The 13,643-nt window shown below is 40.8% G+C and overlaps 2 protein-coding genes across 3 annotated transcripts in view; both read right to left on the reverse strand.

Annotated features, from left to right (window-relative positions):
* The window catches only part of LOC125761834 (tyrosine-protein phosphatase 10D), a 117,238-nt gene extending 111,809 nt beyond the window's left edge, over positions 1 to 5,429 (reverse strand). Inside the window, exon 1 of the mRNA XM_049423357.1 lies at positions 5,326 to 5,429. The gene's annotated coding sequence lies outside the window, so the exon portion shown is untranslated. The remainder of the gene's footprint in view (positions 1 to 5,325) is intronic.
* Positions 5,430 to 7,292: 1,863 nt separating this feature from the next.
* LOC125761840 (sodium-dependent phosphate transporter 1-A) overlaps positions 7,293 to 13,643 on the reverse strand; it is a 44,351-nt gene continuing 38,000 nt past the window's right edge. For both annotated transcript variants that reach the window (XM_049423377.1, XM_049423375.1), the window contains exons 3-7: positions 13,147 to 13,572; positions 12,436 to 13,039; positions 11,897 to 12,268; positions 11,629 to 11,814; positions 7,293 to 11,534 (exon numbers count right to left, since the gene is read on the reverse strand). In XM_049423377.1, the coding sequence (XP_049279334.1) occupies positions 11,237 to 11,534; positions 11,629 to 11,814; positions 11,897 to 12,268; positions 12,436 to 13,039; positions 13,147 to 13,572 (1,886 nt within the window). In that variant the 3' untranslated portion in view covers positions 7,293 to 11,236. The remainder of the gene's footprint in view (positions 11,535 to 11,628; positions 11,815 to 11,896; positions 12,269 to 12,435; positions 13,040 to 13,146; positions 13,573 to 13,643) is intronic.

Consider the following 13,643-nt stretch of genomic DNA (forward strand, 5'->3'; position numbering starts at 1 on the left):
GATGATGACCTACCATAAATGTCCTTGTTTTTGCTGAAACTTTTCGTATGTATTTATAGTAGATGATCATGTCAGTGATTCCGTTTAACCTTGAACATATGGGCCAACCGTATTTAGACCAGTATGACACACGTTCTTAACACTAGAACTACCGGACAAGTCATTTTGATTGGAACGCTTCATTTTCATCACATTATTTTTTTTAGGTTAAACAATCAAAACGTTTTTAAACCATGAGTTTTAAATATATATACTCTAGTAGTTTGGCGGTGCAGATATCCTGACGGTGGTCAAAGCCGGAAGGATACGATGGCTGGGGCACGTGATGAGGATGCCGGACTCATGCCCCACCAGGAAGGTGCTCGTCAACGATCCGTTCGGCACGAGGCGGAGAGGAGCACAGCGAGCCCGTTGGCTGGATCAGGTGGAGTCAAACCTGTCGGAGATCGGATGCAGCCGTGGATGGAGGACTGCAGCACTGGACCGAGTTTCCTGGAAACGGATTGGCGACCAGGCCATTTCTACGCGACGTGCTCGACCATGAGCAGGCCAGAAAAGAAGAAGAAGACTCTAGTACGATTTCCAATAAACAATAAAATATACTTACACTCTTCGAAATGGTTTAAAAATTAATCACGAACAAAAAACGCTTAAAACGCTTCGTAGTTCTAGTGTAACGTAAGCAACAAAAAAAAAGAATCTTACGCTAGCCTACAATAGCTTCATTGCTGAATCTGCGAACCACATCCAGCTGTCTGTAATTAAGTTTACTTATTGATCAATGACCAAACCTTTGCATTGAAAGGAGAACAACTGTTCTGAAGGTTAACCGTACCAAAAACCCGGTTGGCTGCTCAGCTGGCAGAACGAAAGGACTCTCACAATAACGAAAAAAAAAGAAGCCTTATTCGGCTTGTAGTGCCATCAAGTAAAGCAATCAATCCATCCAACTATCGATTGATGCACGTTGAAGTTTGCTGAACATTAGCCTCTTTTAAACCAGGGACAATCAGGGACGCTCGTCCTGGTGGTTTTGCCCGCCGGCACATTTATGGGAAAGTAATTAGCTGAAACTGAAACTGAACAAAGGTTCACATGCAGATTATTGTGCTGCGTGTGACAAATCATACAGCAAGCCTGACAACGAGTCCATCCAGCAATGGATTAACAATGATTTTGTGCTAGCAAAACCTCCCCAACCAAAACGGATCTAATATGTGACCATTACATAGGACATTATGAGACTCTTACGTAGGTATACAAAAAAGAATGTTCTCTATTGGCCTTTAAACACTTGTAACAGTGTGATCCATCATAGGACTAGAAAGACATCGAACAAATAGACAGTTCTAGCACACGGATCACTCAGTGTGTCACAGCGTCGGAAGTAATTGAGCCGTTTTTAGTATGAGTTCCATTTAGACCGCTATCCATTTTTTATGTCCAACATTACATTTGAGGTTAGGAACGCTGACGGAGACGTTCCAGGGGGTAACAGACGGCAAAGGCTGGAAAGCATATGACCAGACAATGACTATTGACTACCTCGCATTAGCGCCATGCTGCTTGGTTGTTTACTCACACAAGCAAAGAAAGGAGTGAAAGTACACCAAGTTTTACCGCTGGGAGATGAGATTACCCTTAAAGGACCTCATTATACAGGTGCAGTAATGGCGCTTACACCGTGTGTATGATTACCCGGTGCCTAGGTCTCATTACAAACACGTGAAGAGGTGTACGTACTTGGTGTTCCGAGACGTTGGAGGACGATGCGGTAAGCTAATCACCTGCCGGGTACGGTTCGATAAAAATCAATCACCAGGTAATACCGGCAAGAGACGCGACAGGTGCCACCGGCAATATGGATAACGTCAGACCAGATACATCGGCCAGCCGGCATGCAGGATTCAGTTGTTAACTGCCGGTGGCTGCGCCCACAGACATTGGTGTGTTGGGTAAAGTGTGTCATAAATTTTGCTGCAAACCCCCGTCATATTACATCGGATTAGTCAGCAGTGAGCAAATTGAGTCATTTCGTCAAAACGCCATCTCGCTAATTTGGCGGAACGATAGATAGGCGTCTTAGTGATGTGCGTGAAATGTGAATCCGCTACATCCTTCCATCTCAACCGAAGATAAAACATCATAAAAACGGGTCACAATCACGGAAGTTTGTTCATTTGTGAGGTGAAGTGCAACAGAAACGTAAAGCTCAATGCAAGAAACGCTTTGTTCAGCAACAGCAATAAGTATGTTGCCAAAAACCACTTGCTAAATCTGTGTTCATCATTACATTGATTTGTGTTAAAACTTGTGATATTTGTGTATTTGTAACAAAAAAAAACAGAAATAGTCATGGAGCGTGCTATACTTTCGGTAATTTGTATTACCTTTGCGTTAGGCTTAACAACTGGAAGTCCTTTATTTTACGAAAGGTGAGATATTCTAGTGATAGTTTGAGTTTTCAATTTTAGCCGTTAGTGATCCTCAAGTTATTAAACGCAATGGTTTTGAAACTTTTCCCTCCATACAGCGCAAGGGTGTTGAATAAGGTGGAATTTTCGGATCTCGGAATCGATGGTGATCGGATCGATCCTTTGATTGAGGAATCGGAGGAAGAGCAACAGTTGCGCAACATCACTGTAAGCAGCCATACGGATATTAGTGAAGTGCGAAACACCGAATCAACGGGAAGCCCTGATACAGTCGAGCAGACGACGCAAACGGTACAAAAAGTTACGATTATTTCAACTAATAGTTTGCCGGATGAGGAAGTTACTGCTGTACAAGACATTTCAACGACAAAAAAGTTGGAAGAAGTGCTTATTACTACTGAGATTGCTACTACTACTACTTCAGAGCAAACAACGGAGCACATCAGTACAATCGTAGTCGATGGTTTACATGTTTCTTCACCAAACGATCATGTTATGCGAAATCACCCAACATCAACAATGGAAGTCGATACAGCTGTAGTTGATTTAACTACACAACTAATGCCAAAGATGTCAACGAAAGATATCCAACCTAAAGAAGAGACTGCTACTGTGTATGGTGAAAAATCGATAACAACAAATAATTTGGATGATAATGATGAGACAACCGGTGTTACAACAATTTCATCACCCCAGGATGGTCAAAATCTAATGGGAAATGAAACATCATCAACCATATACAATGATAAAAATGATAAATCTGATGTTACACCAACATCATCAGCAGAGAATGTTCAAAATCTAATTGGAAATGAAGTAACAAAAACCATTTTAAGTGATAAAAATGATAAATCTGATGTTATAACAACATCATCAGCAGAGAACGGTCAAAATCTAATTGGAAATGAAGTAACATCAACCATTTTCAGTGATAAAAATGAGACATCTGATGTTGCAACAATTTCATCAACCCAGGATGGTCAAATTCTGCTTGAAACAGAAACAACAACCACCATTTTGCCTATTACTATACAACCAAATACTGATGAGTATGCTAGTACAGCAGTCGATTTAAATGAGACTACTTACAAAGAGTTTTCAACAACCTCTGTAACTACGGCTGGTTCTGAGCAAGCTGCAACAACGGAAATGCTAACGGAAAGTGCAACGGAAACGACAGAAACCATTGTTTCTAGCTCGGCACAAACAACAGAAATCATAACTGATACTACAACTTTGAGCCAACATTTTGAAAGTGATACGTTATTTACTGATATTACAGTACCAACCACCGTAACAACAGTAACAGAAAGTGAAGAATTTTTGACAACAGAAATTGGTGCTTCTACGTCCACTACAGTGTCGTCAGTAGAAGCGTTATCAGTAGTAACGGAAGAAATGGTCGATTCAACAATTTTTACAACTACACAAACAATCCCCATAACTGAACCGATCGTGATAGATCACACAGAGATCACACCCACCGATGCGTTATTGTTCACAGAAACGACAGAAAGTGCAACCGAAACCACCTTCACAACTACGGTGAATATCACGGAGAGTGTAACAACAGCAGCCGAAACAACCACAATTTATTACAGCTCACAGATGGTAGATCGAGAAACAACTATGGCCGCTGTTTTAACTACAATTTCTTCTACAAAAGATTTAAACGCTGCAGAAGATACTACGACAGAGAGTGATATTGTAACTGAGATTAGCACAACTACGTTACATTCAAAAATTTCTACAGAAAATGACCTCACTACAATCACTGTTACGTCAGACACAAGTAATACCGTCGATCGCGAAGAATTAGGTACAACTCAGTCTTATTCTACCTCCGAGTTTATAACTGTTACGGAAACTAGCGAAACGACCACAAACTTTGCAGAAATTATAACAGCCACCAGCATTGCTTTCTCCGAAGAACCTACGGTGATGGTAACAAGTACCTCAACAGAAGTTACAGAAGCGATCAGATTACAAAGTAATGAAACAACTGAAGCAGAAACAGTAGTTTATGATACAACGACAACAGAAAGAGTTTCGGAGGTATCTTTTGAACCAAGAACGACTACCGGACGTGATCTGTTTAGTACGACAGGTGAACCAGCAGCAAGTATTAGTGTTATTTCCGAAAGCAGTAATGAACAAATATTAAACACGGATGAACCGGCAGCTCAAACGGATCCAGAGTTCACAACAACAACAGTTGAAATGCGAACCACAACATTAACAGAACAAGAAGCTTACACTACCACCGAAGAATCGGTAAGAATAACAACCGTAACTGTGATCTTTACAGAGGTTGGCGAAGAAATCGCAGTTGAATTATCGTCCAACAGGAGTGTTAATACAGTAAAAGAAGAGGAAATAACGCAGCTTTCTCAAACTGTTACAACAACAAGCGCAAATATGGATGTTTCAGTTGAAGAAATTTCGACAAATGTTATGGCAACAAGTACAAATAGCGAGAATTCACTACAGTCTACTGAAACAACCGCGATGTCTACTGAAACAGAACAGATCGAAACGACGGAGGCGATCACCACCGTAAGGCTTACTACTGATGAAGAAGCTTCTTCTGAAGCGTTTACAACGGAGGAGACATATGTATCGCCCAGTGCAAGCGATGCATCTGTCATTATATCCCATTTCCTAACGAACCATACGACGGAAGAGGGATTGGAGATGTCATCGAGTGCAGCGATCACGATCCTAGCATTGGTTACCGCTTCACCAACATTTTCTACAACAGACAGCCCAAGTGGCTTGGCGGAAAGTGAACATAATCCAACAGATATACTTTCAACAGATTCAAGTCTTACACAATCGGTTACGATAGAAGAAACGGTGAGAGTAAATAATGAAACGATTAACAACTTACCTGATTTCTCGGAGGATTCAATGTCAAACACACTGGCAACTAGTTCGCCTCAACTTAAGCAAGAATCGATACCAAATGCACTAACAACACCGAACACTGATAGTAGCTCGAACAGGCCACACATTTGTTTTCCTTTAACATCTTTCGCATTGGTAACATTGCTGTTCTATCATCCTTTACGGCTTAGTAGAAAAACTTGGCTTTAACGTATAGCCCCTGGGGAAGAAACAGTCAACAATGGTAAATGGATATTTCGTTAAATGTTAAGTGATTTTAAAAGTTTAGCTCTCACCTGGAAGTACAGATTTATCGCCGATAATGTTCTTTAATAAACTATTCATTCTTTCACAAGACCGTGCTTTACTATTTGGAACCGAACCTAGCGATGCGTATCAATATAGTTTAAGGATCAGAAAGAACTTCACATCAGACGGTAACACTTATCTTCAAAGGACAATACTGTACTTCGCATTTTTCTTTAACTAGTTTCACTTACACACACATTTAAAAGACCACACACGGTATCAATGGCAACATTTTCCAATACACGGTATAAGCAATAAGCTCATTAAAAAATTGACATAACCTTCTGGCACCAAAAAAACAACCAACACTTGCAAGGAGAGCCGCTTCTCACCCACATGTACCGAAAGATTTTTTTTTATTTTTTCCAAATTTTTCGAACTAGCCGAAGCTAACACGGAGGTTACGAAAGAACAAAAAGAACAAACACCAATGGCATGGTCTTATGACAAAAAAACCCGTTGTCAAAAGGCACAACACAAACACAAGTGCAAATAATGTGCTAGCCTAGTGCACGCATAGTTACACTTGCTAACAACACAAACCCACGCCAACGCCGGCAACAATTTGAACACGTGCAAAACAAAAACCTTTTACTTTTAAGCATCATATGAATACAAGAATTAATATACTAATCATTCTTTGTATCCCCAACGAAAGGATTTCACTTTTTGGTACCAAAAAAAGCAACACTTCAATGTACAGCAGTTCAATGTACCGCGAGATTTTTTTTCACAACTCTAATGTGACGCTGTCCGATCGCTACTGATCACAATTACTCCTTATCTCATGATCATTATCTCTTCTGCTTCGTTATCGCACCACACAAACACAACTATAATTACCGAAGCGAGCGCCTCTACTTCGGTTGGGCGACGAATGAAAAAAAGTTTCGTAAAAAAACAATTCAACGACAAGAACTTTTTGCTCCTCTCGTTTAAATCCGTTCTTACATTTATGGCATGTAAAATGTAGGCATATAAAGCACAACATTCTTTGGGGAAATGCACTGCACAACAAATATATCTCATTTACAAATTTCATTAGTCCAACACGTTCTTCGAGGCTGCCTTGACCGGCTGGGATCCCTAGAAGGCCCAAAAACAAAACAAAAACCTTTACCTTCACTTGTGGTTTAACCACAAGTCGAACGAATGTTTATTCACCTTTTTTTCTCATGTGTAAATAAATCAGCTCCTCAGCAGCATCTTCCGTTTGTGTAGTGTTTCAGACTTAATTTATTGATTTTGAGAGCTCTTTCATTCTTGTACTGGTTTTTTTCCGCTCTTTTACATTGGTTTCACGCAGCTTACACATACCGATTAGAAACTGTATGTCGATTGTTTCTATTGGAATCTCTTTCACACGTACTCAATCTTTCCTCTAAGACCGCGTTTCCTGTGTCTAGCCTGGAACAGCTGTTGGTCGCACGTTTTTGGGAAGAAAATGTATTTTCTTCCCCCACCTTTTTCCTGCCTTCCGCCGTTCGTTGCTTACTTATTATCTTGCTATCAGGTAATTGTGTGTCCCTTAAACGCCACGTGCCAACCAAGCTTTCACGCACTTCGCTATTACTGTTTGGTATAACAATCCGTATCCTTCAACATGTTTACAATCTGCTTTTCTCAATTGCATTTTTCATCGCATGTCACAATTTTTTTGCGTTTCTTTTTAGTTTCACTTTCACTTTGATGTATCACTTTTCCTATTTTGAAAGATGTTTTGGGTTCAATTTCTCCTTTACGCAGCGGGTTTTGTTATGTATTATGCTTCAAATAGTCATGACCCCTGTTTTTCTTTCTACTGTATTGTTGTTGGGTTTTCTGGTTTGTGTATTTTTTTTTTGCACGTCGAAAATAACGCTCTTATCGTATTTGTTGTTTAGCACATTTACATTTCTGGTTACTCCTAGTGAGCCTTTTGGGAGTCTTCGTTTTAATGAAGCTTTGTTATCGCACTCCCGAAGGATGTTTGAATATTTGGAACTTAACAATCCAAAACTGAATGAAAGAAGAAAAAAAACATATTTGCACGATGAAAGATGTATCAAAGTATTGGACACACAAGAACTGTTATAAGCGTTAAATAATTCATTTTAGACAACACAGCATGTGATCAAATCCTGCACGGAAAACCAAACTACGTACAATCAAACGTAAACCATCGCCATGTGGTGGCGAGTCGCCATCAAGTGGTGACGATGGTTAAAAGCGGACAGCGTATGTTTTAACGGTTTGCTACACATAACACCGTATACTAAACACATTCTAGCATTAAGGTTGTTGATGTGATAGGATTTTATGAGTGGCTGTGAAGGAGCTGCACATCTACAGTGTAAATTGCGCAATTAGGAGTGCCTTTCGCTAGACTTCATGCTTATGCAACATTATCGAAAAATTGATACGGCTGACTTCGGAAAATCGAAGAAGTTAAACAAATGTACTTCTTGTGATAAATTTTCACTAATTTAAAATAATAATAATTGTCCCAAAAAAGAGTTTCTCTAGCGCAGAATGAATATTTTGTGTACATGATCGACATTTGTAGCCCACACAATTCGTGGCAAGCACTAAAATTCGATACGAGAAGTAAATGTACTAGTATCTAAAAAAAATCTTTTACTTTTCCGATTCATTGTTCAGTTAATTGTTTGAGTTCTCGACAAATTTACGGTACAGTCTCATGGTGAAGGTTTCCCTACAATTTTTCTCTTATTAAAATATAATCGAAAACACATAAACGCACCCCAAGCAATAGTGAACGTTAGTGTACAAAAAAAATGTATAAAAATTAATGTAAAATATTACATAAAAAAGAATATTTCTTCTGTTAAACCAAAGCTTTGCTGTCAGGTAAGCTGAAGAAGAAAAAACTATAGAAGATTCAATTCCTACCATAGTCAATGGTAAAGTAAGGGAAAAACAAAATACTACACGATCAAATTGTCACATCGAAAACGTTAGTTAGCAACACCTTTTTAACTTCTTAACCTTTAATCGAGTTCATCGCTAGGTTTCACCTTTTCTACAACATCCAGAACTTTACTGTAATGTTTATGTGTTTTGTCTTCTATTTTCATTTGCTTGAGTTTTTTCCTTTGTTTAGTTTTTTTTCTTCTCTTCTTAATGACGGGTGTTTGGTTTTCCTTGCTTTCTCTTTCATTCATATCTTCAACTAACACTGCATTTGGATGGAATCTGCATAGCAGCTATCCGGGAAATTGCATTCTCAATTCAACATGTAATATGCTTAACAACGGTCAAATGACGAGGTGACGATAGGGAACATTTTGTTTTAGCACCATCACTCGGCACTCTTCACTTTACATAGTAACAATACACATCGATACACACGGGGGGTTGCAGAGTAGGAAAGAGACTCTTACCCTAAAGAGATCCCCGCGTTAACTATTACGGTGAGTTTTTTTTTGTATAATCACATTGGCTAATTTTCATTTTAAACTGTCTTTCCTTTTCTGTTTGCTGGTTTTTTTTGTTTTTTTGACATTGTTTTTTGCCTCGCTTCATCGCTTCACACAAGTTATATGCTGCTCGATAAGTACATCTGCAGATGATACCGAGTTGTTCTTCGCTGAGCTTTGCTTTATCCTTCGCTAGTTTGTGTTGTTATTTTCATTTTCTTCTTACTTGGACCAGTACTACAATGCTATCGGTATTATCAGTAGGCTGACGGTTTGTAAACAGAACTTGTCGCGCCAACTATGCAGCTATGACTACGCGCCTGTTTACACACGGATTCCACAAGGACGGAATCTACGGAACATGTATTGCCTAGGATGGATTGGCTGCGGAAGCGATCGGATTTTACAACCTAGATAGTACACAAAACTACTTCCCTATGGAGATCTTCATATTGGTAGCTGTGTTTGTTTACAACAAATCGGGATTTTCTATTTCGTTACGGCACACAGCATTAGGAGCTCTGTAGCTAAACTCGAAGCATTCGATCGCTTTTTGCACCGTGTGACAAATGGACATTTGCAGAAATATTCGATTACAGATATAATTTGGCGTTCGAGTAAAGTTGAGCGTAAGTTGTGTATTGCATCAGGAAAATGAAAAGCAACAATTTGGCAGCATTAGCATTGTCAATGGTTGATGATGAGAGCACAGGGTGGCATTCACCGTAATTTGATAATTCCAACAGACACTGTTTGCCACATTTAATTGTTTTCCATACTAACTGACCGACCGTGGAACAATGAACAGTGTTAGCAATTGACACATTTTCATCAATATGTTATGTGCGACCTTGTGTTCGGGATACCGAATGAATGTAAAACGGGGGAACAAAATCTACGGTGCACGTACATTTTCTTTGCAGTAAAAAAAAACCGGAAAAATTGAGAAAACATCACACCTACAAGTTGTTTTGCTCGTACGCACACACACACACGCGCGGAAGAGAAAATAAAAGGCTTCATATTTTTTTCTTGTGTTTTTAATGGTTTCCCGCCATATTTGTACGGCATTTAGGTTGCTTGAGCTGGCAGATTTTGTGTGTGTGTTTTTTTTGTTTTAATGTTTATGCTGATATTTTTATCTGCACGACTCATAACGCTACATAGAATCTCACTCTACACTAGCTTTTACTGCTGGTTCACTATCTGCTAACGATCAGTAAATTAGAATATCTCTACGATCTGTGTTAATGGGTTTGTTGTGTTTTTCGCTAATTGTTATCGATGTATGCTACACTCATCAATACCACGATTTTCTGATATTTTTTTCCTTACTGCTGCTTATCGATGTAACTATTCATGTACGTTTCATGTTTACCGTGCTATGTAGAGTCTGATCAACATCACTCAATGCGAATGTGCTTTAGTTGACCGTAACTGCCGCATTGCACAATCCGAACACTGTGTTATCTGTTCGTCCCGCAACAGATGCCCGTCTGCCTTATCCACGCACTTAAAGTTTTACTTTGCTAAGCAAAGGGCCCGTAACAGCTCTTGTACTGTCTGCATAGTGCAAATACCGTAGCATTGAACTGTTTTTTTGTTTTGCTATACCTAGTGAGAGAAATGATAAAATTACAACTTACTTCAGGAAAATTGGAACTAGCCTGACGAATGATGGCGATACTGCTAGTGCTCCGCAAAGATAAAACCATGCTTCGAACTTGAAAAAGGAAGGATAGAAAGAACGCTACTCTCTGCATCCTATCAAAAACGACTAAAGCTTTCTCCTCGTGTATAATCCAGTTAAAAAAAACCCTGTAACCTTCCTCTTGGAGACTAGTGGTGTACGAAAATCATGTTCTGAGATGAGAATGAACTAACACTATTGCAGTACAAAAATTATTTCTATCTTAAAGATGTTGCTTAAGTAACTAAAGTTCTGGAGATAAGATTAAGTGACCTTCGATGTTCTCTAAACAGCATTCCATTTCGTCCGCGTCTGTTGCATTCGCTGAGTATGACAGTGCATGTTTGTTTGAATTCATTTGCGCCGGGCATATGACGCAATACTGACGCTGTCCGTTTTGCAATTTCCTAACGTACCGCTGGTGCATTTTGCTTTTCTGTCACTTTATTATTGCTGTTCTTCTACTAACGGTTGGAATTTATGCTGTCCGCTCTTGCTTAGGGTAACACTATAGCGCGTAGGGCCATCATGAAACCAGCACTTAATAGGGCCGCTACCGGAACAGTAACTACCCAAGCGTACACGATGTTACGGAACAATCCCCAATCAACGGCTTTCTGTTGCGCTGTGACGGCATGATGCGAATGTTTACTGCTTCCGCCCGACATTGGCCGTGAGTTCGCTTGGCCAACAAATACGACCGAACCCACCTTGCAATGGGTCGTGGAAATGGGTAAACCGATCTTGGACGCGATTAACACGGTTAGGGCGGCACCGATTTCGATGGTAAAACCACTAAAATAAGAAAAAAAAAACAAACATAGCCAGTTATTTATCTGCAACTTGGTACAAAAAAGGTAGTAACTTTCCGACTTGCTAAGATACTTACGTAGATGGAGTAATTTTTGTGAGATCATTACCGATCGTTTCGATCACACGTCGACCCCACAGCCATAGACCAACAGAAATGCCCAATCCGCCGTATAACAGTATCAATAAAGGAGTTTCCGACTGTTGCAGTACCGAACCTTCGCGATAAATCATAAACAAAGCGATCAGTGGCCCAATAGCATTGCTGTAAGAGATAATAAAGTGTTAACAAACCGAAATTAGTAACCATTACGAACGTATATGCGTTTGTTCACGCAGGTACCTACCTCACATCATTACCACCGTGCGCAAAGCTTCCAAACGTAGCAGTAAGTACTTGCAGGAAGGAAAATAGTTTCGATACGTCTTCGCTCTCTTCAACTGTTTTTTGCCGTCGGTTGTCTTCCTCTGAGCCTTCCTTTGCACCAATCAATGGTACTTTGCTCGAGTTTGGCGAAAGCGTTGCGCTGATGAGCGGATGTTCCAAACCTGCGGCTGCCTCAATCTTGCACATATCTGTCTTTTTGATCTCCTGGTCAGTACCGCTCAGCAGCACATTCTGTGGCATTAGAGTGTAGTCAGTTATCGGCAGGGTACTATCACTCTTCGGACTGGTGGGCGATTTTCCATTCTGTAGCGCGATCACGGTTGGTTGTTCTCTGCAAAAACGATAACATACAAGGTAAGATAAGATGCGCAATGATTATGAATATGTATTAGAATGTACAATCATTATGAATACATTATGAATACAACATTTGATGGTAAGAAATATGAAACCTGATAAGTTATATGGCGACAGTTTGTTACTTTAGCGCATACTTACTTCAATCCTCCATTGATGAGATGTCCTGAGTCGGGGGATTTCGGCGAAACATTCGAACTGTTACGACGGTCAAAATATGTGCCGAGATGGAAACGTCCATTGCCGTTGTACGATTGAAGTTCATCGATGTAGTTCAAGCTCGTCACCGTAAGGTCTGTGTTGTCAAGGCTGGTCTTGTCCTGAGCAGCAAGCAAGCTACTAGCCTTCTTCACAATTTCCGGATTGAAGCTGTACGGCCCACCAATACCACCGCCGGATGTAAGATCGTTGGACAGTTTCTTGACCAAACCATTTTGTGGGCCCTGCTGTTGATGCGAGGACAGCGACACTAGCTCGGTCGTCTCGGTAATGGCCGGCAGAGGTTTACCGTCACTCGCCACCAAGGAAAGGGGCCGCTTCGCCCGACGCGGACTACCGTTCGACGACGAGTCTCCGTCCGAGTCACCGAGCATGAACTCCGTCTTGTTTGCTCCATCCGAACCGTTGATAATCTTGCGTCTTTGCCATGGCACAATTATCAACCGTACCAATATTGCCACGGTGACACCAAGCAACACGCTGACCACGAGCGCCACCCACAGCGGGATGTTATCCATATACAGCACTGGAATCGATATAATTATCGTGGTGAGTGTCAAGTGGCACCACCCACACTATCTAGCGAATAGCGCTAGCTTGCTACTTTCACTCTACCATCTAATGGTTGCTTACATTTTGGTCCATCGTGCACGATACTAAAAACATTCACAGCCAATGTCGCACCATAGAAAAGCGGCAATGAGAACAGTCCAGCTTCCAGGGGGTTCTTCGCGTGCAGGATAAACTTGCGGATCATCCAGAACAGTACCACGCTCACTAAACCGCTGAGTACGGGCGAGATGAACCAGGAACCGATAATCGTAAGCAGTGTGTTCCACTTCAGCCCTTGGGTACCGCGGGCGACCAGGCTGAACCCGATCGTCGAACCAACGATGCTGTGCGTGCCGGAGATGGGCATTTTTAGGAACGTTGCTACCAGCAGCCACAACGCGGAACTTGCCAAAGCCGACAGGCAGCCGAGCATTAGTTCGATTTCGCTGCCCTTGTACATCACTACTTCCAGGATACCTTTACGCATCGTATCGGACACTTTGTAGCCTGTAAAAGCGGATGAAATAGAAACATTTAGGTAAATAAACATGTGAAATAGTGCTCCATCAATGTACATA

This window comes from Anopheles funestus, chromosome 2RL (genome assembly GCF_943734845.2).
Source record: "Anopheles funestus chromosome 2RL, idAnoFuneDA-416_04, whole genome shotgun sequence".
Classification (NCBI taxonomy): domain Eukaryota; kingdom Metazoa; phylum Arthropoda; class Insecta; order Diptera; family Culicidae; genus Anopheles; species Anopheles funestus.